At 42.9% G+C, this 22,364-nt stretch overlaps 3 protein-coding genes across 3 annotated transcripts; 2 read left to right on the forward strand and 1 right to left on the reverse strand.

The window, feature by feature from the left end:
* The first annotated feature begins 3,241 nt into the window (after positions 1–3,241).
* LOC128724026 (uncharacterized) lies at positions 3,242–4,435 on the forward strand. Its single transcript, XM_053817791.1, has one exon. It carries the CDS (start codon positions 3,242–3,244, stop codon positions 4,433–4,435), a length of 1,194 nt encoding a protein of 397 aa, XP_053673766.1.
* Positions 4,436–5,826: 1,391 nt separating this feature from the next.
* LOC128724027 (uncharacterized) lies at positions 5,827–8,494 on the forward strand. The gene is made up of 2 exons (XM_053817792.1): positions 5,827–6,416; positions 8,491–8,494. Exons 1-2 carry the CDS (start codon positions 5,827–5,829, stop codon positions 8,492–8,494), a joined length of 594 nt encoding a protein of 197 aa, XP_053673767.1.
* A 4,728-nt stretch (positions 8,495–13,222) lies between these two features.
* LOC128724028 (meiosis regulator and mRNA stability factor 1) lies at positions 13,223–17,999 on the reverse strand. Its single transcript, XM_053817793.1, has 10 exons — positions 17,853–17,999; positions 17,076–17,753; positions 16,321–16,996; positions 15,529–16,244; positions 15,021–15,461; positions 14,704–14,857; positions 14,462–14,572; positions 13,582–14,405; positions 13,400–13,486; positions 13,223–13,336 (listed from the first exon to the last, which is right to left on the reverse strand). Exons 1-10 carry the CDS (start codon positions 17,997–17,999, stop codon positions 13,223–13,225), a joined length of 3,948 nt encoding a protein of 1,315 aa, XP_053673768.1.
* Positions 18,000–22,364: the final 4,365 nt, after the last annotated feature.

Consider the following 22,364-nt stretch of genomic DNA (forward strand, 5'->3'; position numbering starts at 1 on the left):
GCAAGGCAAAATCGTGCGATCGCAGGATGTTATTTGTAAGCGGCACAAGTCCGTAGCCTACGGCCGAGAACACGATCCTCTAGTTAGTGGAAGATCATAATGTAAAGGATCGCCTGAAACCGTTAAATCCAAAAAAGGATACCCCAGAGACATGTTGCGAAGCAATTTAGTAATTACTTTGCTTTAACGCGCATGCACCAAGTGCGCCAAATTAGCGACACATTAGATCATTTCGTAAGTGATACTACAGCACCTTTAATTGCGGTACAATTTTGCATTGCCTCGGGAAACGCACAGGATCCGAAACAGGAGCAACATCAGCCGTCGATGTCATTGAACGAAAGTTTGTTCACGAACAGGCTTCAGAGCGCCGGGTCCAAAAGGAGTATAGGATCCTCCCAGACGATCGAAGGTTTGAAAAATCAAAATAACTTCGCTCCGGCATCGACCGATCCCGGGCGCGCAATTATCGTCGATTATCGGCGGGGCCGTTTAATCACACTTACGCTTCGATGATTTCGCTTTCGCGCATGCCGACCAGGGAGGTCACTCCGCCAGGCCGGATCGCACCAATCGAAAACGGGTCGCATTGCTTGGATGTTCCTCTGGCCACGCACGCCTAGCGCCGATCGATCTTGATCGATCGTCAATTAGGTCGATCGTAGGTCGGTGGTTCGTTGAATGGGAGCGGATTGAATGCGATTAAGCATCCGTACGCTGGGTCCGGAAAGAACAGGGCACCGTTCTTGGCTTCTTGGCCAAACGGAGCGGCAGCGTGGCCCTAGGACGTATGGCAATCGGTTTAATAAGCAATAATGACATTTCTGTGTCTCATCGATTGCTTCCAGCGCGACGGTGACGATGGTGGCGTACCGTGGTAACTTCGGGAAGAATCGAGCTCTTGGAGGCTCTTTTTTTTTCGAACTCAAACTCAACGACCCAAGAACTTCCGTCGGGATTCACATTTTTCCGATACCGATCGGCTACTTACGTAACTTGGATCCCCTCCATGGCCCGACCGCCTCGGTAATGGACTATAATTGAGAGTAAAAAATCAAGAAAAAATCTCTCGGAATCAGGGTACTGTCGAACGCCATCGGGGGAGAAATCAACGATCTAGCGTATTTATTAATTATCTTCATCGCACGGAACGGTTCACGAGCTGGACCGCGGGGTTTCGGGCGGGCCGCTGATGGTGCACTTTTACACGGTGTCTTTAGCCGTCCTGCGATCAACAAAAACCTCCGCCAGGAAGGAAGGAAGGAAGAAAAATATGCTACCTTGGAATGGTTCCGTCGTGTCGTTCACCGATGTAGAGTTGGTGCATTGAAAAAAAAAATCCGTTGAGTACTTTTATCGGCGATCGGAAATTTAAGATTGTGTTCTATGAAGTACTTGCAGTTAGAAGTTATTATTATTTAAAAGAGACAAAAATTATCTCCGACAGAAGGTTCGTGTGTGATCGTAAAAAATAGTTCATTCCTAAATCAATACGTGGATGGAGAATCATCGCTAGAACATATATGCGATAAATATTGAACTAATCGATCAACAGCTAGTTTGCTTAATCGCCTGAGTTTAAAATTCATGCGTTCTCGTTTATCCGCTGCTTCCGGTTCACCAAAGTCGACACATTCTTGCACGCCATCGAGGCGTTTCGCGTCCACCCGGGGTTCCCATCGGCCGCTCCATCACGACGCTCCCGATGAGAATGAGATTACTTCCGGACGGCTTGTTCTGCTGCGCCTTTACGCTCGATAATCGCTTTTCCCTTTCCCGATCGATCTCGATGGTGATGATCATCGTGGGACACGGGACACCCGCGAGCCGGTCCGGACGTTTCGAGATCGAACGGGAGGCGCGTGATGGTTCCCACAAATCGTCATCGAACGAAGCGGGCGATCTCGAAGGAAAAACGCTCACTCGCGCGAACTAAATTGACCGAAAAATTTTCTCTCCCACCCCGTAAAAGATCATAATATACCGGGAAGCATATTACTGCAGCGCCACCGACTTCGTTCGATGGATAATTAATTTCTCAAGCCCACCGGCTCATCCACGTTGGTCGACATCGTCGGCGGCATCGGCAAAGCACCGGCCTCAAAAGGTTCTGCTGCTCGTTGATGGTGCTTTGGTTTGGTTTTGGGCGTTTATGACGACTCTCATTGGATTGGTTTTTGTGAAATTTGTTCCTTGAGCGATCGTGGTTCAATCCAGCTATAAGCACTTGAATTACTCGTTTAAAGTAATATGATTAGTAAGATAATGTTGTGCAAGAGACACAGGACTGTTTACAGTAAAATATTCAAATGAATCTACCTTAGACTTACCCAAAGATACAATATAATCTATTTCATGTAATAGTCAAACGGTCATGATTGAAAAACGCTGCCAAGAGGTAATCCCTAGAGGCGATGATAAAATACGGCAAACAATAATTAAACTCTACGTTAATAACCAATGCAGCAGGACTTCATGTTTGTCAATGCAAGATAAATGAAATTCTAGGCATTGTATGTAACATCACATTTTCAACGCAGCGCAGTGCATTCTCATCATGCGTACTAAGCTTACCATGTGGTCTCAATGGGCACTAGTGATTGGAGTTCTCTTGTCCAGTGCTCCAGTGTTTAGTTCGGCACAACAATCGAACCAAGAGCTTTACTATTTCCAAGTGCATAGGGTGGCTTCTTTACTGGGGCGCATCTTGCAAGAAGCCAGCGATATGTCCATTGAAACGTTCACTTTCATTGCAACGAATGAGTCCTTCTTTGGGGATATAATCGGCCGTGTAGCGAGAAAAAGCAACGAACTAATGATTCCGATACTAAACAACGCATCACCTAAGCGCGCACCAACCCGACAGCTGATAGTTATTGGAGGAAATGCTGAAAACAACATCGTGGTAAGTGATACACCGATGTCGTCTTTATCGATGGGATCGATGGGATATCGATATTCATTGATTGTTTCTCATTGCCTCCAGGATTTGTTTGTAAATACATTTTATCGCTTGCTTGAGAAATCGAGATATTTCGCTACAAACAATCGTAATATTTACATCATGCTGATACTACCCGATGTTAACATGCTGAGCTCTGGGATATTGCTAGTGTTGAAAGAAATGTTTATCACATGCAATTATGTAGTCGTGTTACCACCATTGACCCAGCTTCAAGAACCAATATTAGTATCTGCCGATTACCAGAATAACTTAGTGCTTATGCCGCACAACAAACCGATGCGTGAAATATTCATCGATCACTTTCGGCCTGAACATTACCCGGTAGTGCAATTGCTGGGCTATAGTGCTCTTGCGCGTATAAGCATGGATAAAAATGGCAATGTGCAGGGACCAGATTGGAAAGTGTTCCAAGCGATACTGAACCACATGGATTTGCGATGGAATTTAAGCTTAGTGGAATATACACCTGATCTCTTACAACTGGAATGGTTCAGTAAGGAGCTACATAGAGGTAACCTGCACATTCTAATAGACCGCAATATATGGCCCGACCAGCACCTGATCCCTTACGTGTTGCCGGAAATGATCGGAGTATGTTTGGTGATCCCAAAGGCAAAAAAATATCAAATACTGCATCATCTTTTGAAGCCGCTGCAACCGACATCCTGGATATTGCTGCTTCTTGCTCTTGCCGTCGGATCGTTGCTAGCAACACGATTTTTTAAAAACGACTTGATCTCTGCTATCATCTTTGGCGTAGATTTGGACGCATCTAATGTTTCGCAAATTGAGAGGATGGTCCTGTTCAGCAGCGTGTTTGTATTTTTCGTCCTTTCCGAGGCGTACCAGGCCAAGTTACTCGCGTTCATGAGCTCGTTTCGTTATCCACCGGACCCGAAAAATGTGGAAGAGTTTCTTCAAACGGACATCATGTTACAGCTCGGTGAAGCAGCGGCCTCCGTAGTGTCGATTCGAACGGCTTTCAAAGGACGAATACAGAATTGGACGGACTACGAGTTTAGCTTTGACGGTGGTCAGGAATATGGGGTGATGTTACAGTGCCCGTTCGCCTGGGACTATATGCTTCGGTGGTCACGAATACATTACAAGCATTACGGGTACAATATACGTCCAGGGGTGCATATTGTGCGGGAAAAAATAATCTCGCTGGGTGCGGCGTACACATTCTCCGATAAATTTTACTTATATCCTCGATTTCGATCATATCTTGAGCGACTGTTTGAGAGCGGTCTGGTAGGTTACTGGGAAATTGAGAATGATCGACAGCGGCAGCTGAAGCAAAAGTTTGAATTCGTCGAAAATGAAATAATCTCTTTCAGCGATTTAATAATGGTATGGATCATTTTGGGTATCGGATATGGACTGGCCCTTGCTTTATTTATACTGGAGTTGATCGTTTTTAAGGCAAAGCAATACATGGCGCATTATCAATTCCGCCGTGCACAGTAAATGCTGTATTTTTTTTAAATGAAAAGCATAAGGAAATTCCTGTGAAACTTTATCAATAATTTATTTCAAATTAGTCGGATGATTATTTTTCTATAGAATTTTAAATAGCCGAGCTGTGTCGCAAAGAATTAAAAGAAAAATAATTGCATAGCGCACTTGGATATGCTATTCCCTAGATACCATTTATTTCGATCGAAGCTGGTTGTTGTTGACCGCCGTATAACTTGAAATTATGTCGGTGATCTCGCCATACAAACAAAAGACGAATGTAGGAAAGCAAAAGCAATAATTAAATCCTTCGTCAATAATGGCACTCCATGTTTACTAAGACGAGGTACACACCTATTCAGATTGCATTGCAAGTATATTCACATTTACAACACAGCGCAATTTATTCCCAACATGTGTACTAACCTGAACATGTGGGCACGATGGGTGCTAGTGATTGGAGTGTTCTTGCATGGTGATTTCACATTTAGTTCCGAACAAGAATTAATCAAAGATCCTTACTATTTCAAAGTGAAAAGCTTGGCTTCTTTGCTAGAACGCATCTTGCAAAGTGCCAGAGATATGTCCATTGAAACATTCACTTTCTTGGGCACAAATGAGTCCTTCTTTGGGGATATAATCGACCGTGTAGCGGGAAAAAGCAACGAACTAATGATTCCGGTATTAAACAACGCGTCCCCGGAATTTGCTCCAACCCGACAGCTGATAGTTATTGGAGTCGATGGTGTCTATAATGCCATGGTGAGTGTTTTTACGTTCTTATCATGTACCGAACCTTTGTACCCTTTGTTAACTATCTTTCATATTTATCTTTTTCATTTTAACAGAGTGTGATTGTTAGGGTTTTCAGGTATCATCTACCGCGGTTTTTTGTGGAAAATAATCACAAGCTCTACGTTGTTTCAATGCATTCCACAAACGATGTTCAAAAATCTTCAATCGCATTTTTGCTAAAATCTTTTTTCTCTACTATTAACTTCTTAGTAATCTTACCTTCTGAGTTGGAGAATCACACACCGCTGCTGTTCAGTTCCGACTATCAGAATAACGTGGTTGATATTCCTTTTGTTGTACCGATGCAACAAATGTTCATCGATCGATTTCAAGCTGATCTTTATCCAATGGTGCAGGTGATGGGTTATAGTTCGCTGGTGAACGGGTCGCTCACAGATAGTAGAATCGTGGAAAATGCAGATTGGAAAGCTTTTTTCGCAATATTGGAGCATTTAAAGCTGCGCTGGAACTTGACCGTTTTAGAATACATGTCGGATTTTAACCAACAAAATTGGATAAATCAAAACTTATTCGAAGGAAACATTCACGCTTATATAGATCCTGCTTTCTGGTCCGATTTACGTGCAATTTCCTACATTTTTCCAGAGATGAATGGAATTTGTCTGATTGTACCGAAGGCAAAAAAATATCAAATACTGCATCATCTTTTGAAACCGCTCCAGCCGACATCCTGGATATTGCTGCTTCTTGCTTTTGTCATCGGATCGTTGCTCGCCAAACGATACTTCAAAAACGATTTAGTGTCATCCATCATCTTTGGCGTAGATTTGAATTCATCTAATATATCGAAAATAGAAAGGATTGTCCTGTTCAGCAGTGTGTTTGGGTTCTTCGTCCTTTCCGTGGCGTACCAGGCCAAGTTACTTGCGTTCATGAGCTCGTTTCGTTATCGAACAGACCCGAAAACCGTGGATGAGTTTCTTCAAACAGATATCATGTTACAGTCTAGTGATGTAACAGGTGTAGTCGTTTTGAATAAACCCAAGTTCAAAGGACGTTTCCTCAAATGGACTGAACCTTCTGACGAGGAAAATCATGACTACGGAGTATTGAAGCAGTGTAACTACGCCTGGGATCACATGGTGCATTTGAGACGCGAACAGTACAAACGTTACGGATACAACGATCGACTAGAAGTTCATATCGTTGGCGAGAAGATCCTTTCATTGACGGCAGCGTATACATTCTCTCGAAATTTTTTGCTATATTCCCGATTTCGGTCTTACTACGGGCGATTTTTTGAGAGTGGTCTGGTCCGCCATTGGCAAAAGGAGTATTATTGGCAATTAAATCCAAGGTTTGAGACTTTTGAGAAGAAAATTATAACACTAAATGATCTAGCAATAGTATGGATTATCCTAGGCGTCGGATACGGGTTAGCATGTGTTACTTTTTTGTTAGAATTATTGATTTTTCATTTGAAAAAATAAGCAAAACTTTCCCAGGACCTAAGCAAGCTGATTCTAGATGTTTCCTTGAATTTGTGGTACATAAAACAAAGATACTAGCTGCATTGACATTAAACTGATGACACATTATAAGGATTGTACACAGTGATCCTTGCATTGATTCGTGTAGACAACGTTTGTAATTTTCTGGCTACAAGTATTATTAAGAGAAATTCTAACTATTCGAAACCAAATGTGTGCAATAATTACGCTACAAAATTATTAACAACAATATAATCGGTATGGCTAACGATTGTTTATTAGCTAAACATAACTTATTCACTAATAATCGCTTATTGTTCAATAAATGTTAAATGTAATTGCACAAAAGCCTTGTTTGCTTTGATTGATGCTCAAATTGAGTTTCTCTTTGGAATTGAATCTAATGGTAATTGCTTTTTACTCATACGGCTATTTTTGCTTGAATTATCTTAATTAAACATTACATCTGTTCGAAAGAAAAATGTGCAGCTTATAAAATTCCTGACGAAAAGTCACACCAGCTGCCTTGCTACCGTCTATCTTAACATTGTTTCGTACGCTTCTCCGGTGACTTCGTGGCGCGTAAATTTGAGCAGTAAAGTCATTTTGAAAGCATGACACTGGCATGGTGTTAACTAGCGAAGAAGCCGGTATATAAATTGCTTTCCAAACGCCGATCCCTATGGAATTGTTATAAAGTCTCATAAAGGTTGCTGCCTACCGTCAGGCGTCGCTGCCGCGTACTAAGACTTAGCCGTATCGTCACACCTGATTGGTATCTCAATTGCTTACCTTGTAACACGGGGCTAATTTACGAGCTTAGAGCATGTTACCGTTTAAGTTATTTACACCGCTGCGGCTCTCTCGACCTGCGCATACGGTTCCATACGGTCTTCGGTTAGGTCGCCCGATCACCGCCAGCTTGGACCAAAAATGACCACACGATAGCATTCACTGGAAGAAAGACAGTACAAACATTGGAACAAAAGGGAATTACCGAGGAAGGCGCGACCCGTCAAATGGTCGAAGGATCAACTGGTACGGGGCATCCGTCAGTCAGCCAGCCAGCCTGTGTCAATCGCCACGTTTCGGAGGCATTCCGGCGCCTTACCTTGTCTGGTCCGCGCGGGTGCCGATGGCGTGGAATTGAAGATGGTCCCGAAGCTCGATAAACAGCCGACACACGGCACTGACCGGTCTTTGGCAAGGTACGGCGCCGTTCATTACATAATTACGGCGAGGTGTTTCCGATTCCCGGAAGCCTTCATCCCTCAACGCGGCGGTTGTTACGGTTGCGAGCAATGGCCGCGATGTCTTCGTTGGAGGAACGAAGGATGCGTTTCAGATAAGTTAAATCTCCCCACGAGTCCGGTGGACGAGTTTTTGAATAAATCGATAGCGTTAATATAATAATCCAACTGAATCTCGTTTACGACGTTGACAGCACGGGGCGAAGGTGACTTCCGTTGGGCTACCGTTGGTTGGATATTCCGAAAGTGAATCCATTGGATACGCCTTATGGTTTCGATTGGCCATTATTCACGAGGAATATTGAAGCTATTGGCGAAATTTACTCCCATTAAATGTGATCAAAATTTAGGGCTGCATCTAAAGTAAGGCATTGAGTAGCATAAGGAATCCTCAAGAAAAAGAGACGAACCAACCAATAAAAAAATAGCCTAAATGTTTCAATACGCTGTGGGTAATTAATGTGATTTCAACACTCCTTTTTTAATTTGTCGTTTTACTTTTATTCACATTGTGAACACTTTTCAAGCAAACTCGGTTAACACACATTCTACCATTTTGTCGTAACTGCAGATAACGATATAAATTTAAAGATTAAATTTTCAAAAAAAGATGCTAAATTGGTGTCACATTCAACATTGTTGCAATGGATGTAACGTTGTGAGCGGAATGAACAGTGGCAATGAACGATTGAATTTGCAAATGGGTGCAAAACACCTACGTATGGGAGAACGAATAACGAAATCGGTAACAAATATTTCCTGTAAAAAATCGCTAATTCCCTCGGTCTGACGCATCCGTAGGCAAGCAGAGCTTTCGTCACAGAGATAAGCTTGTCCGTCTCGTATCAGACTTTCACAGGATCCACCATGGATCGGTGACGAACGTTGAACGTTAGTTGAAAATACCCTACCGGTGTTCGCACTGCATGAGGACACTAGCGAGTTATGGCTCAACGTCATCGGCAAAAAAAATCAGGAAGGAAAATGGAGAGAGAAAAAAAAACATTCCCGCTGCAAAATGGAATCGCACGGAACGGCGGGACGATCTGCATCTAATAAATCACATAAATTCATCAATCCGCAAAACGATCGGAATCGACAGGACTAGAGTGAAGCGAAGGTGGCCTACGGGTTTTCGATCGAAACCGAGAAAGGGATAACCGAGACCGAGCATTAAATAACCGCAGGATCCAGTGGCCAGACGGTGGTGCACGGTTCGGGGTGCATTTTTGACTGCCAGTTATTGGATTTCGTTCCGATCGATGACGGATGAGTGTAACGGTGCCCGTGAACCGAGCGGGAACTTATCGAAAAAAAAATATGCATCCATCCTAACGGCACCCAGGATGAGGTGGGTGCCTCTACTGCCCAAAGTAAAGAAACTTCCCAGAATGGCCCGAAGGGTTGAGGTGCCTGCAAAATTAGTTATCTGCCACTTACCGGCGAACGGGTGCAATATGAGTGTGGATTTGATTTTTGTCTTTTTGCTGTCGACGAAAGAGCACAGCTCACCCTGAAGCGGTTTACGGACTCGGATGCAGGGTTCTGGTTTTTTATTTGAGTCACTAATATTTTAATTCGCTCTGCCACACATGAGATCCTCTTCCAGTCGTTTGAGAGCGAAAAAAAAAAAGCTTTTAGCACCGACCACACTTGCATGCGGGTGCATATTGATGAGCCATATTCTCCGGTGGAAAGCGAAGCGATATTATGTGTTTTCCTCATTCTCGTGCCATTAGCTCGTCAAATAATAATGGCGTAGATTGAGCCCCTCGAGGCGGTAGAGTGCAGTAAAGGATCGCACTGGAGGCCAGGCGATGGGTTTTCTATTTTCTGCCATTTGCTTTCCATTTGATGTGCCAGCAAATCGGGCTGATTTGTGTGCATCTTAATCGGCAAACGGTGCTATGGCGGGTGCGTGTGTGCTCGTGTCGCCGATGGAATATATTTATGCTTCTTCCATTTCGCATCCATAATCGATAGTTCACCAGCAGAACTACCACCTGCGTATGCAAACAACCATGCAACCAAACAACAACCTGAGTTCGTCCTTAGCGTCTGCGTTTTTTTGTTGTTACCATAAAATATGTTAATTTATGTTTTGATCAAACTTAAATGATGCATATGTTTGTGATGTGAAATTTCACAAACCACAAAATGCAAGCATGTTTTGATTAAGTTTGATCTTTTTATGATAATAGCAAAACAAAAGTTAAAGTTTGCTGCAAATCACTGCACTACGTCACAAGATTATTAACATCATTATATTTTTGGTATAGTTTTTAGTTATTTTGAACCTGTTGTTAACAGTTTCTGGTTGAAATTTAAACCAAAATTTGAACCACCTTGGGATCGCTAAACATCTTTATGAATCAATTCAAAATATTGTCATACTGTACGCTGAAAATGCACGGAATTGTATGGTTGTACTGCAGCTCACCTCATATGAAGGAACAACTTCCTGGAAAATAGCGGACTACAAGCGATTTAATACAAGTACGAGCGATTCATGTGAGTACAAGCGATTTAATGACCATAATATTATGAATTTTCATCACATTTCGTTGGCATCAATAAAAGTTTCTTGATCGTCACCGTAAACATTCGGCGTTTAGCTGTTTATTTTTCGTCCGTTATTGAAGCCCTTTCCCTTCAACCATAGTGCACGCTCATGTTTGAAACATGTCAACATATTGGTCCTTATGAAAGAAAAAAAAACAATCCCTGCAAACGGGAACGAGAAGTTGCGATCGGACTCTGAATTCATAACGGCAACCCCGTGTGGAGGCTATGCTTTTCGCGCCAGGAATGTTTTGCCCGCGTGCATTGCCAGACAGAGTAGAAAAATGTGGAACGAAACAGACAAAGATCATCAAAACGCATTTCGTTCATAAGTTCGTTCGTCGCGCTGCCAAGAAGCGGTGCGTGGGCATTGACAAACATGTAAAATGAAACAAAAGCAACAGGTTCGCACTAGATGGACGGCCGACGATGTGCGATGAGCGTCAGAGCAGGAACACGTCGAAATAACTTGCTGCGTTCGTGACCATAACGATTGGCAGGATCGCGATCGACGCGATCCGTTTGACGATCCCGGGCAGCCGTGCGAGAAAATGCAGAGAAATGGAAGAATCCAAAATTCGGTTGCTCCCGAGCGCACCCAAACACGGGAAAGGCATGAAATTAATAACTCATAAGAACGCAATTTAAATAATTTTGATTTTTAATTAACCACCGGCGCGCGCTCGCACTGGTTCATTTTTTGGTCCTGGCGCACCCTTCGGATGTGCACTTTGGTGCGCGTTTACGTTGCCTTGTACGGCGAATGGCATGGCGTCTGCGTTTCGGTCCGGATTGATGCTCCTACCATCACGTCCTAGGTGGATACGGAATGAAGCGACTGCTCGGTCCGAATTGCCGCGTGGAACGGTCCAGAAAAGGTTTCCCTAGGGATCCGCACCCATGGGTGCACGTTTGCACGATTGAGAAGTTAAAATCAGTGCGGCGGTTTCGCGTCAGAAAAAGCCTCCAGAGACCGTCTCGATCTCGATCGATCGATCAGGCATTTTCGCGCCCGAAACGACAAACCCGGTGCAGTTGGGGACAAAACAGAGGCCGGCTTTATTGACGCATCGCGTCAAGGTGTAACGGATAATTTATTATGTGCTTCGGGCGATGGAGAAAAATAAACATAATTAGAAATGACGGCAAATGGCTGGTTAGTATTCATAAATAAAAATGTTTCCCTTTAATGGAGTGGTCATTCAGTGGACATGCACGCTCATTGGGATTCAATTTAGAAGCTGGAAAACTCAGACTACTCGCGGAACAGAGGCGGACTGATAACAATAAAAACCGACAAAGTGAAGACAAATTTAGTTAAAAATTGATGCAGCAACCACGACTAGCGTTTCGTATTGGCGAGTTAATTTTGACGAATTTTAACTCTTTTTTCAAGCAACTCAAAATGCTATGCTTCTGATGAGATTTTTTCATTATGAAATAAATGCAATAATCATAAATTAGTTTTATGGAAGCATGCAACAGCAACAAACAACAAGGCAAAAAAATTTCATCTTACATAGCAACGGTTAACAAAGGCACATGTTTTATTTGATGAGCTAACAAAAAATGATACTAAAACTAGGTTACTTAGATCGCTAAAGGAAAATGCGATAACTAAAACGCGAGGGTTATTGCAGCTTCACTGATGACGTTCCTTCTAACTGAAATGGCTGCTTTTATGCGTGCAATCGGTACAGTATTGAAGAACGAACCATTTCCATGAACGAATATGAATGTATGGTGGCTAGTAAAGATATTTTTTGCTTACATTACTAGTCCACTTGTATTAGGCGCTGGTAAGCTGCTGCACCTATTCCGAGTTTCTAAAACTACCCATGAAAAGTATGTTAAAATCGTTAATAACGCGAGACATAATAAGGCCGGCCGGCTTTTAAAACGAACATGTATATCTTAAACAAACAAAGTTAAAATGAGTGAAATTAAAATGTAGAATTCACTGCCTAACTGTTCGCCGACAGCAGAGCGCACGGGAGCGGCACAATTTTCGCCTTATTTAAAACGAACTAATTATCTTTTCCATTTACACACTGTGATCTTACAAAACCTCGGCAAGGATATCGATCCAAAGATATTGTTTCGATTTTATCTCCATCCTCCGGTAGTACGTTCGCTTTTGACCAGAAAAGCAACCCGGAGTAAGGAAAGGATCCCGCCCTTAGGTGATGTCTTTTGACGCAATGTCAAACTCGAGATACCGTATTCTACTTCTGTTTTCTTCTCCCGGTCACAGCGTATTTGGGTATGCTCTGAACTCGATGTATGCATGGTAAGATATAAACTAAAAATTACGATAAAATTTTCCTTAACTGGCACGACTGGAAAGGTACATTATAGGTGCTATGCAGCTGGTACAGAATCACAGGATGCGAACATGAATAAAAGCAGTATGGCTATCGCTAATTTATCGGTTCTGTGAACAATTCAACTTTGGTTGTCCCTCTTAGAAGAATTCATCTGATGGGACTTTTCAACAAATAGGCTACATCTAAAAGATCAACTTCGAGCGTTCATGCTTTGGAGAATGTTCTGGTTGTCACCGAGAAAACGACATTATAACGAGCTACGTTTCAAAAGGATTTCTCGGCATTCTTGATCCCAGCTAATCGAAAGTAGTAATAGCAGAAAACGAAAACTTTCGATTGATATTCAAATAAAGGAAATGGCGTTCTTAAGAAACTTCCATGTGATGAGTGTCACTACAGCCAGTGAAGTGATAGTTACTTATCTTCATCGAAAGTAAAGCGCAATAGCTTATCGCACAGTAGTATGTTTGGTGTGTCGAGTGGCGGAAGGTTGCTAAACGTTTTCAGCTCTGGGATCGGAATGTTGAGCTGCGGTAAATTAGTGATTATTTTATCGAGCGTTTTAGATGGATTTTAGAATATAATACTCACAGATTTTCCAGAATCAGTGCACATAGAGTAGTCTTCTGGAAGGGGTAACGAATCGGTCCAAGTCGGATCGAGCCAGTAGGGAAGATTCTTAAAAAAAACCATAAGATATCGGAGAAATATAGATACCATAATAAGGACCGATTTCCGTGTTTAAAAAGAATAATATAATTTTACGACATTACCGTTGGTGGTGGAGTATCAGGCTTTGGGGGTTCTGAATACTTTGAAAGCAACTCCAGTATGGAGTTTCGATGCAGTGATAGTGCCGTAATATTTTCATCCTTTGCTCTCCAGTTTAGTAATGATGATGTACTAGGATTAGACGCCGCCATGTCACTGGAATGGAATTGCGATGGTGCAGAAGCAGCCAGCAATGGTACATTCTGGAACGCATCTAGCGATGGACCCTGTGAACTGGCAGAAGCAAATTTACTGCTTAAGCTTGCCGTCATCGGTTCATGGATTCCGTAAGTATTTTGTGTTGAAAATAGATTTTCCTTGTCCCCCGCGTCATCTAGACCGTTGGCTTGAAGTCCAAAAGTTGAAGCCATTCCCAGAGGGAGAGTGAGCATCGATGAATTTACGCCATTTCCATTCCCGTAGGAATTGGGTGCCCCCGTATTAAGCGTGCGATTGTTGGCATAATAAGGAACTATTGACGATTGTATTTGTTGATTATATTGCAGAGAATTTTGCATTCCTTGCATTGTTTGCGTCTGGTGAATGGGCTGATAGTGTTGCTGTTGTTGCTGTTGCTGCAATACTTTGACCAGAGACAATGTATTGTCGTTTCTCATCGATTGAAGCTGCTGCTGCTGTTGAGAAATATTGTTATTGGTTACGTTACGCACTGGTCCAAGATTTCTTAAGGCGCCAGCTCCTGATAAATTCGCCGGCATTCGGTAACGAGGATCTACTGATGGAAGTTTGAAATTTGCCATTGAACTTCCTATAGAACTGCTCATCTGCGAGGGATTGTCTTCATTGGCAAACCATGGTTTCGATACTGCAAGAAAAATTCCATCAACCTTTATTCGCTACCCTACTTGCTATAATACTCACAAATGCAGTCACGATTCAGCTCAATGTCACTTTTTTCTGTGATGAAAGAAGAATTATTGGCCACAAACACATCCGAAAACGTATTCAATACAGTCAGAAAATTTGGGTAACCTGTCGATAAGAAAATAATACGTTGGTACGAACAAAAAAAATCAAAAAGATTGAAACTGACATTGGAATGGGTTATCTGATGTTAATTCTCAACAACAAGTGGGCAAGACGGTATTATGCATATTAATTACCTAATTCAAAGCACGTTCCCAGTGACACATTCAAAGCCATTTTCAGATCATAAACATTGATCGGTGCTCGCTGTTTAACCGCTTGCACGATACGCACGACAAACCTCATCAATGCCGTCATTGTCACCGTCTGCGTCCCTTTATCCATTTCGATCTTTCGGTGGAGATACATAACAAACGAGAGATGTAAAATGCATTAATTGTTCCATTGACGTGCTGCATAGCTTAAGAGATTTTGTGGCTGATATTTGATGAACTGAGATGGACTGCAAATGGGGCTATAACCTGGAAGAAATATTCTTGATGTGTAAACTCACCGTCAGAGCGTGTTTCATGACGCTTATTTGTTTTTCATTCAGGAACTCTTTGAACCGTTGCTGGTAGCCTCGTATCAGCTCAGATACGGTCAGTCGATCCTTCCGGGATTCAATCAAAACTACACACGCCGCGTACGTGCGCATTCGAAAGGAAGGCTCTTCTAAATGGGAGATCACCATGAACTCGCCTCCGGATTCAAATATCTCTGTGAACGGTAACGCCTTAATTGCATCATATATGTTGCTAAATCCAAGACAGCTTGCCTGAAGCTGATAGCCGTATTGATTCTTGTGAATTTCGAGGATGGCGCTTAGTCGCACCATGGTTGAAGATTTGCCCGTGCAAGTCTTGATAATATCTTGCACCTGTTCGGCAAACATTCGCATGGCTACTTGGTAATTGAGAAAGATTTTGCGATCTTCATCGTTGGTCTGTTCCATCTGCAAATGCAAGGGAAGTGATATGTAGAGCATATATATAGAGAGAACACCTCGCGACCGTACGGACCTCGACGATTCCGCTGATTGCCTCCAATAAGTCTGCCAGCTTTAGTAACCCGTAATCGCTAAGACGACACTGGTACCCGAAATGATAGTGGTATGACCGGACAAACTTCTTAAAGAGGATTGAGAACTGAGGAGCCTTACGGAACAGCTCTACCACTTCGCCGGCAAAAACACTTGTCTTCTCCAACTCGGATAGAGTTTGCTTGCGCTTGACGATCGACATGATCACATCATTTTCGTTGTGCAGCTGCGTCATGATGGTGTTGCTGTAAACCAATCCGTCCACCATGTCTAGCAGATCGCACACGCCATAGTCAGTGACGTCGAAAGGGCGATTTTGAACGTGTAAAAACACCGTAGGAAGCTGGGACAAGAGTATCGACTTGTTCGCTCGGTTTCGCAATATTTTTAGCAGGTCATTCGTGAAGCGCCGTATCTGCGTACGATGCGTCAGTGTAATATGTCGATTTTCACCATCTCCCATCACTTGCACTACCGGTGCTAGCGCCTCGAAGAGCTCAATCAAACGTGTGTACCCATAGTCGGCCACTCGACACTGCTTGCCAAAGTGATTGTGGTAGGCAGGGATGAAACGCGTAAATTTCATAGTGGATTTGGGGGACATCTTAATCAGCTCGACAACTTCGCGGGAAATCTGTTGTAGAAATTCATTTGATGGGCCTTTCGGCATGTAACGAAGATTTGTGGACCATGCATCTACAAAAGAGACGCAAACAATAGTATTAAACTTCTTTAAACTCCGACCATCGGCGGAACAACGCCTCCCAATTACCTTCGTTATCCTTGGTGGAATTCTGCTCGTGATCCATCCAGGAAAGTACCTTTATTCCGAAGCTATTATTCGCGATTTGTACACCCCGAATACAGCAAAGAAGGTGCTCGAGTGGCACTCCATTATCGTTGGGGAGAATCTTAACCTGCAGCTCGCTCTCAATACAGTACAGAACGCTGGCAACTGGAATGTCGTTCTTGTGCGACTTCAGCAGCGAATAAACGAGTGACTGCAGTTGGTTGATGCTCATCATTACATTTGGTAATGGCAGAACCTCTTGTTCTGCCCATCCTTTTTCCTTCTCTTGCTTGAAATGGTACATACAGTAAGGGACGCTGTGTTGTGAAGCCTCTACTAGCGAGCTATTCTTCAACGTATCGATTAATGCTGGCTGGAGTGAGATGTGTTTCTCATCGTTCTTGTCGAGGGTTATCGTACACACGTCCTGCATGCGATACAAATCGAGCACGCTAATCGACGACTTGAAGCGCGATTGAAACAACTCACGAAAGCGATTAATCGGCAAGCTGTAGAACGGAACGTCCTTCAGGAGACCCGCCACCTGACAGCGCAGAGCGGACGATTCAGCCGATGAAGGATCCTTTATGTAGGACACAACCATACGCTTGTGGCCGATCTTCTTTCGGTGCAGATTAGCCACCACTTGTTTGGCACACTTGTAAAGATAGTCGGATGTAAAAAAAACCATGGCAACTACGTGAGAAATATCATATTTCATTGCTTGTGCTACTCACCTGTGCTGATGGAACTTTCACTTTTGCCAACGACGGGCTTTCGATGGTAAGTGCTAAGACCGGCGTTATTGGCTTCAGCTGGCACATGAGAAATTGGTGCATCTTATGCTCCTCGATGGATGCATCCAAGTTGCTAATCTGCAGCACAACCATCTCCTTTTGCTCGGGTTGTTCCACCGATGAAATGTAGGTTGTACGCACGCCAGCGTTCAACGTTGGTGGCAGCGATGCCGGTGCCTGTGGTATCGGTGATACGGAGGAGCTAAATAAACTTGAACAGGTGCCTGGACCACCACTCGTGTTGATCATACTGTTGCTGCTCGTCATGCTGGCACTGTCCGAGGAGTAGGTACTTTGATGGGGGCTACTGCAGCCACTATGGCTGCTTAAGAACGTGGAATTCTTGCCGGAGTCCGAGTAGCTGCTACTGTTCAGCGACGAGTTGAGGGATTTATTACTCGACATCTGTTGACTATTCCCGTTGCTTCCTAGCTGGAAGGACGATTGCAATTGCTGAGACTGCGGATGAAGCAACTGCGGCAGGTTGCTATGATTAGCGGTAGCGCCCCAGTTGCTAGGGCCAACGCCGGTTCCGGTGCAATTGCGGCTCGGATATGGTGTATAGCGCTGCTTCTGGAAGCAGTTGCCATATATTTGTGGGACATATGGCGTAGATTGCTAAAAAAAAAATATACATTACACCGAAAAAGAAATCGTACGTTGATCAGACAATATTAGACGAGTGATAAAAATGGCTTCCTTGTGTTGTAAACGAACCTGATAGTAGTTATAAAATTTCATGTTATAACCACCCAATCCGTTGTTCGGCTGCTTGGTGTTGAACATCTTGGCTTTTTCTGCGGCCAAATTCGCCACCACGTCCGGAAACGGTTGCATCTCAAAGTACGTGTTGCTATTATTCATGGTCACGTTAATGGGTGTATAGGTCTCGGGAAAATCCTTACTGCAATGGAGGACAGTTCGATTGCTGGTCAACATAATGGCCGATGCTCCATTTTGGATGCTTGATCGTCTGTGGCAATTTGTGGATTGACGAAAGAATCCTAGGAAACCTACCGATTGAAATTACGCAATCCTAAAGAAGTGCAAGCCTGCCGTTGGGATCTTTCAAATCAGAAAGTATTAAACACAAATTACACGGACGGCGTTACGATACGTTTTCTCGTACAAAATCACCAACACATATAATAAAGCTCTTTCAACAATTTATCGAGCACAAACTACAATCTCAAGCGCTATCGGCGTTTCATGGAATTGGTCAAACACCGCCGAATAATACGTTAACTATACCCGGGTAAAATGTTACTACGTTTAAAAGCGATAATAATGGTGTTTGCTTTTAAATGAATTAAAAATTATTGCCACGCCGTATGGATCTCTTCAGAAGAACACCGAGACGCTACAACATTCGACGACACAACCCAACGGCACACCTTCGACAAATACTTTTAAGAACAAAATAGGCTTTCGCCGGTTATATTCACACGCGACACGGTGAAAAGAAGACAGTGGATACGGATAAGAACGACTTAAAGTAGAGTTGGTAGAGAGTTAAAAACAGGAATTCTAAAAATAATTCAACTATTAACAAGCTATACGTGGCTGCTCCCGTGACTGCCGGCGAAGCAATGTCCTTAAGCCGCCTGATTAGCGTGGAACTCATTATCTCCAGCTTCTCATCCGAGGGATTGCACTACTACGAATGCTCAAAAAAGTGTTCCAAATCCCGTATGGTAGAAAGCTTCAGCAAACAAGAGCGAATATTTCATTTTTCTTTTCTGAGGGTTCCATTTATAGGTATAGGCAAAAGTTCTGAGTCTAATCAATCTTATCAATGCAGTCAAGAATATAGTCTAATAAATATACTGTCCTATTTGTAATTTTACAAAAATATAATTTTTTATAATTACATATTAAACTAGCTATATTGCTTCTACATTGCTAAACACACATGTGCCTTCATATACGTTACGAATTTATACGATTATTCGATATCACTGTTGACCATTTGTAAGATTAAATCGCCTTACGGCAAAACGTCGACCATAGCATGCGTAGATTTACCATACAATTCTCTTCTCTATACAACTCGTCCTATTATTACATTTATATCGTCTCACATACATATATGTTGGAGAAATTCTCTCTTTTTGTTTCGATTCTCTCGGTAGTATTAGAAGAACTGACATACAAAACAACGAATAAGTTTTCATAATAAGCATGGTTTAACTAAACATGAAGGAACAGAAACTTGGCATTTACCATCCGCATGTTTGAATATTATTTGGCTACTACGTTCATCGCACAAAATCTGGCCGAGTGATATAATAAGAAAATTTTGTGCGATTTAGGTCCTAAAGAGCTACATGAAAATATTTTGATGGTGAATATGAATGTCCATTTGTTGTTTGGCTCGTATATGCCGTTATTTTCATAAAACATAATTCATTTTTCGGTACAAATAGTGCCTTCTAAATTCTCAAGCTGCTGACCCAAATAATTGCTGCCTCAACACTGTACGCCTTGGGACGGTTATAAAGCCTAACGTTGCAATAAAGTTGTCAAAGTGTGCCTCTTCATCATCCGCCACAACACAACGCCAACAAGGTGTTGTAAGGAAGATTCTTCCGCTTAGTTTACTGGCAGAAGAGCGGTCTTCGAAAACTTGTTCGCACTCCAACCGAGCAGAGAATACGACCAACCATTAGATATCGTGTTTCCAATTGTTCACCGGTTCATTAGGGCGCGTTAATCTCGGCGAAACTATCAACAATTTAACGCCACATAATACGCGCCCGCCCGCCTTTGATCTCCGGCGAGCGCCGTATGCACCCAACGGCACCCTTATCGATTCGCGCGATCGATGCCATAACCCACCATCTCGTATCGACCGAAGGGAAACGGTCAGCAACGGTATCCGCTTTCCGGCAAACGGCCCGAACCAATCGACCCGGGAACGGCCACCGACGGCACACGCTCCAAGGTGGCCGCGGCCCGAGGCCTCTTCTACGCGAGAAGAGGGTGACTTACGGTTTTTTTTTATCCGTGTTGTTTTGTTTTGGGCTTTTCGGGCGCTTATCGGTTCGTTTATCTGTGGGCTTCACTTCCCGGTGGTACCACCATGAATTAATCAAAATCTATTGGAACGCACTGAGATCTCAATCAACATCCATGTTCGGCCTCGAGCGGACCTACGGCATGAGGTTGCTCGCGACCATTCGTCTATCAATATTTGTTTCCCATGCAACCGCGTTTCGAAACCACCGGCCGTGGGGCGCGTATTGATCGGTGCGATAATTTGAATATATATCCATTTCCTGACGGCCACTTCAAAGCCGCTCTGTGTAATGCTAATGGTGGGAGTATGACGGGCAAATCGACACCTTACGTCCTGCGGCATCATCACTGAGCATGCGGCTACCCTCTGAAGCACATCTCTATCTGATGGGCATTTGAGATTGTAAATATCACGCAAATGATTCGAGAGCAGCCATAATTTGATTGAGGCAAGGGAAGCGTTGTCTCTATCTCGATTAAAGTCAGCAATCAGTTCAACACCGTACGCATATTGTAATTTACTTTCGTACAGTCTATTGATAAGCTGTCAATCAGAGGAGAAGCGCAAAAATCGAGTATGGGGTACAATTTCAGCACAAAAAGCAAAGAGAAGTCTTTCCTGGTACGATTAATATGCTCCCAAAAACTTTACCCCGATTGTGCTTGAATAGAGGACAGTGTACTTGCCTTAAATGAGTTATAATATTATAGGTGCATCAAAGCTACAAGTAACAAAAATTCATATAATAAAAAATACGCAAACTATCTCAAGGGAAAGAGTCAACATTGAAATGAAACTTTCATTGCTCGTATGATGCTTTACGATCTGTACCCCATTTTCAGTGAGTCTCATCCTTTGTTGGCCATAAATTTTACGCTCCACTGCTGCCACAGAACGGCTCCACTTCCATGGATTTTTTTTTTGAGCAACGACACCCTTACCATGCGTGAACTCTGCCAAACTGACCCTTAAAACGATGGCACGCGTTCAGGATGTTTCAGCTCTGAAGCCGGTTGCTGTATTCCGGCTTGGTTTCGGTCGACTGGCGTTCTACACCCCTCTTTGGCCAAATGCAGGCCGATCGTGTGGCCTTTGTTTATCGAGCCATTCGATCTGGTTAATTTCGACCCTTCGCGGCGTCATTGATGAAATATTTGTTTCCTTACCATCGATCGCGAAGGATGCCACCGAAAGGATGCTTGTGGTGGATTGTTTGGAAGCGATTTTACAAAGCACCGCCGGTGTTGGAAGGAGTAAAATACAGTATAACTAGTCTTATGCTATTAGGTCTCTTTCACGGCTGATTCTAGAGCAAATGACCTCTTCGACAAAAATTGACTGGTGAACGATACTGTTCTTAGGATTGCAAAACATGACAAACAGCTCATGTTTTCAGTGAAATCTCATCCCCATTCATCAGGATACAGGTTTAGATTCACGCTATGTACCCATCCAGGATCGTTGGTATATTTGCGTCTTCTCTTCGGCTCTACCTTCACGGTGTTTCAGTTCACCATTTGCCGAAATATCAACAAGCTAAATATAGTTCATCCTCTCGTGGTTTCCTTCCTTCGGAGAATAATTTTGTCAACTGCTCCGTTGGCGGAGGGATGCTTTCTTGCTTCGCTCAATTATTCATATATTTTCGATGTCAGGACGAGTCTGGCGAGCTGATAATCCATGGGAAAGGCGACGTCGAAACATTATAATTTTGTCGTTTTACTGCTTAAAGTAGGACTGAATCTAACACACTGGGGACGGGAATTGATAAACGGTGGCTGGATTCGCTCCTGACAGTTATTCAGTTATTCGAGGAGCTATGGGTTTTTTTTTTGGTACTCGAATGGGCATGGTTGGATCTCTGAATATAAGCAGATTGGTATTCGATTTGCATCATCCTGCTGGTTCCTGCGAACCGATGGTGTTGGTGAATTGCATTTTAATAATAGACGCATTCTATGGAACAGGAATTCTGATTACTCGGTCTTTTCCACAATCGTATTTTATATACAGGCGGGATTTATTTAAACATACATATTTTCGAAACGCATAATTCTCTTTTTTTATTAAAAAGTCGTTGTACTAAATACCGTTACACGTTTTATGTTTCAACTTTATATTCTTTCATATGGATGGAAAATAGTTTTAAAAATATATTTCAACATAAAAGCGATATTAAACTGATCCAAAAAAAAGTTAATCAACTTCTT

Source organism: Anopheles nili, chromosome 3 (assembly GCF_943737925.1).
Source record: "Anopheles nili chromosome 3, idAnoNiliSN_F5_01, whole genome shotgun sequence".
In the NCBI taxonomy this organism is placed as follows: Eukaryota; Metazoa; Arthropoda; class Insecta; order Diptera; family Culicidae; genus Anopheles; species Anopheles nili.

What these genes read in the sequence shown, in the direction of transcription:
- LOC128724026 (XM_053817791.1), top strand. Translation starts at nt 3,242, where the DNA reads ATGCGTGAAATATTCATCGATCACTTTCGGCCTGAACATTACCCGGTA.
- LOC128724027 (XM_053817792.1), top strand. Translation starts at nt 5,827, where the DNA reads ATGAATGGAATTTGTCTGATTGTACCGAAGGCAAAAAAATATCAAATA.
- LOC128724028 (XM_053817793.1), bottom strand. Translation starts at nt 17,999, where the DNA reads ATGAATAATAGCAACACGTACTTTGAGATGCAACCGTTTCCGGACGTG. An exon ending in TCATGAAACACGCTCTGACG is followed by an intron (nt 14,858 to 15,020) that starts GTGAGTTTACAC and finishes CTCCACCGAAAG; the next exon opens with ATCGAAATGGATAAAGGGAC. An exon ending in GCTGAATCGTGACTGCATTT is followed by an intron (nt 14,406 to 14,461) that starts GTGAGTATTATA and finishes TTTTTCTTGCAG; the next exon opens with TATCGAAACCATGGTTTGCC.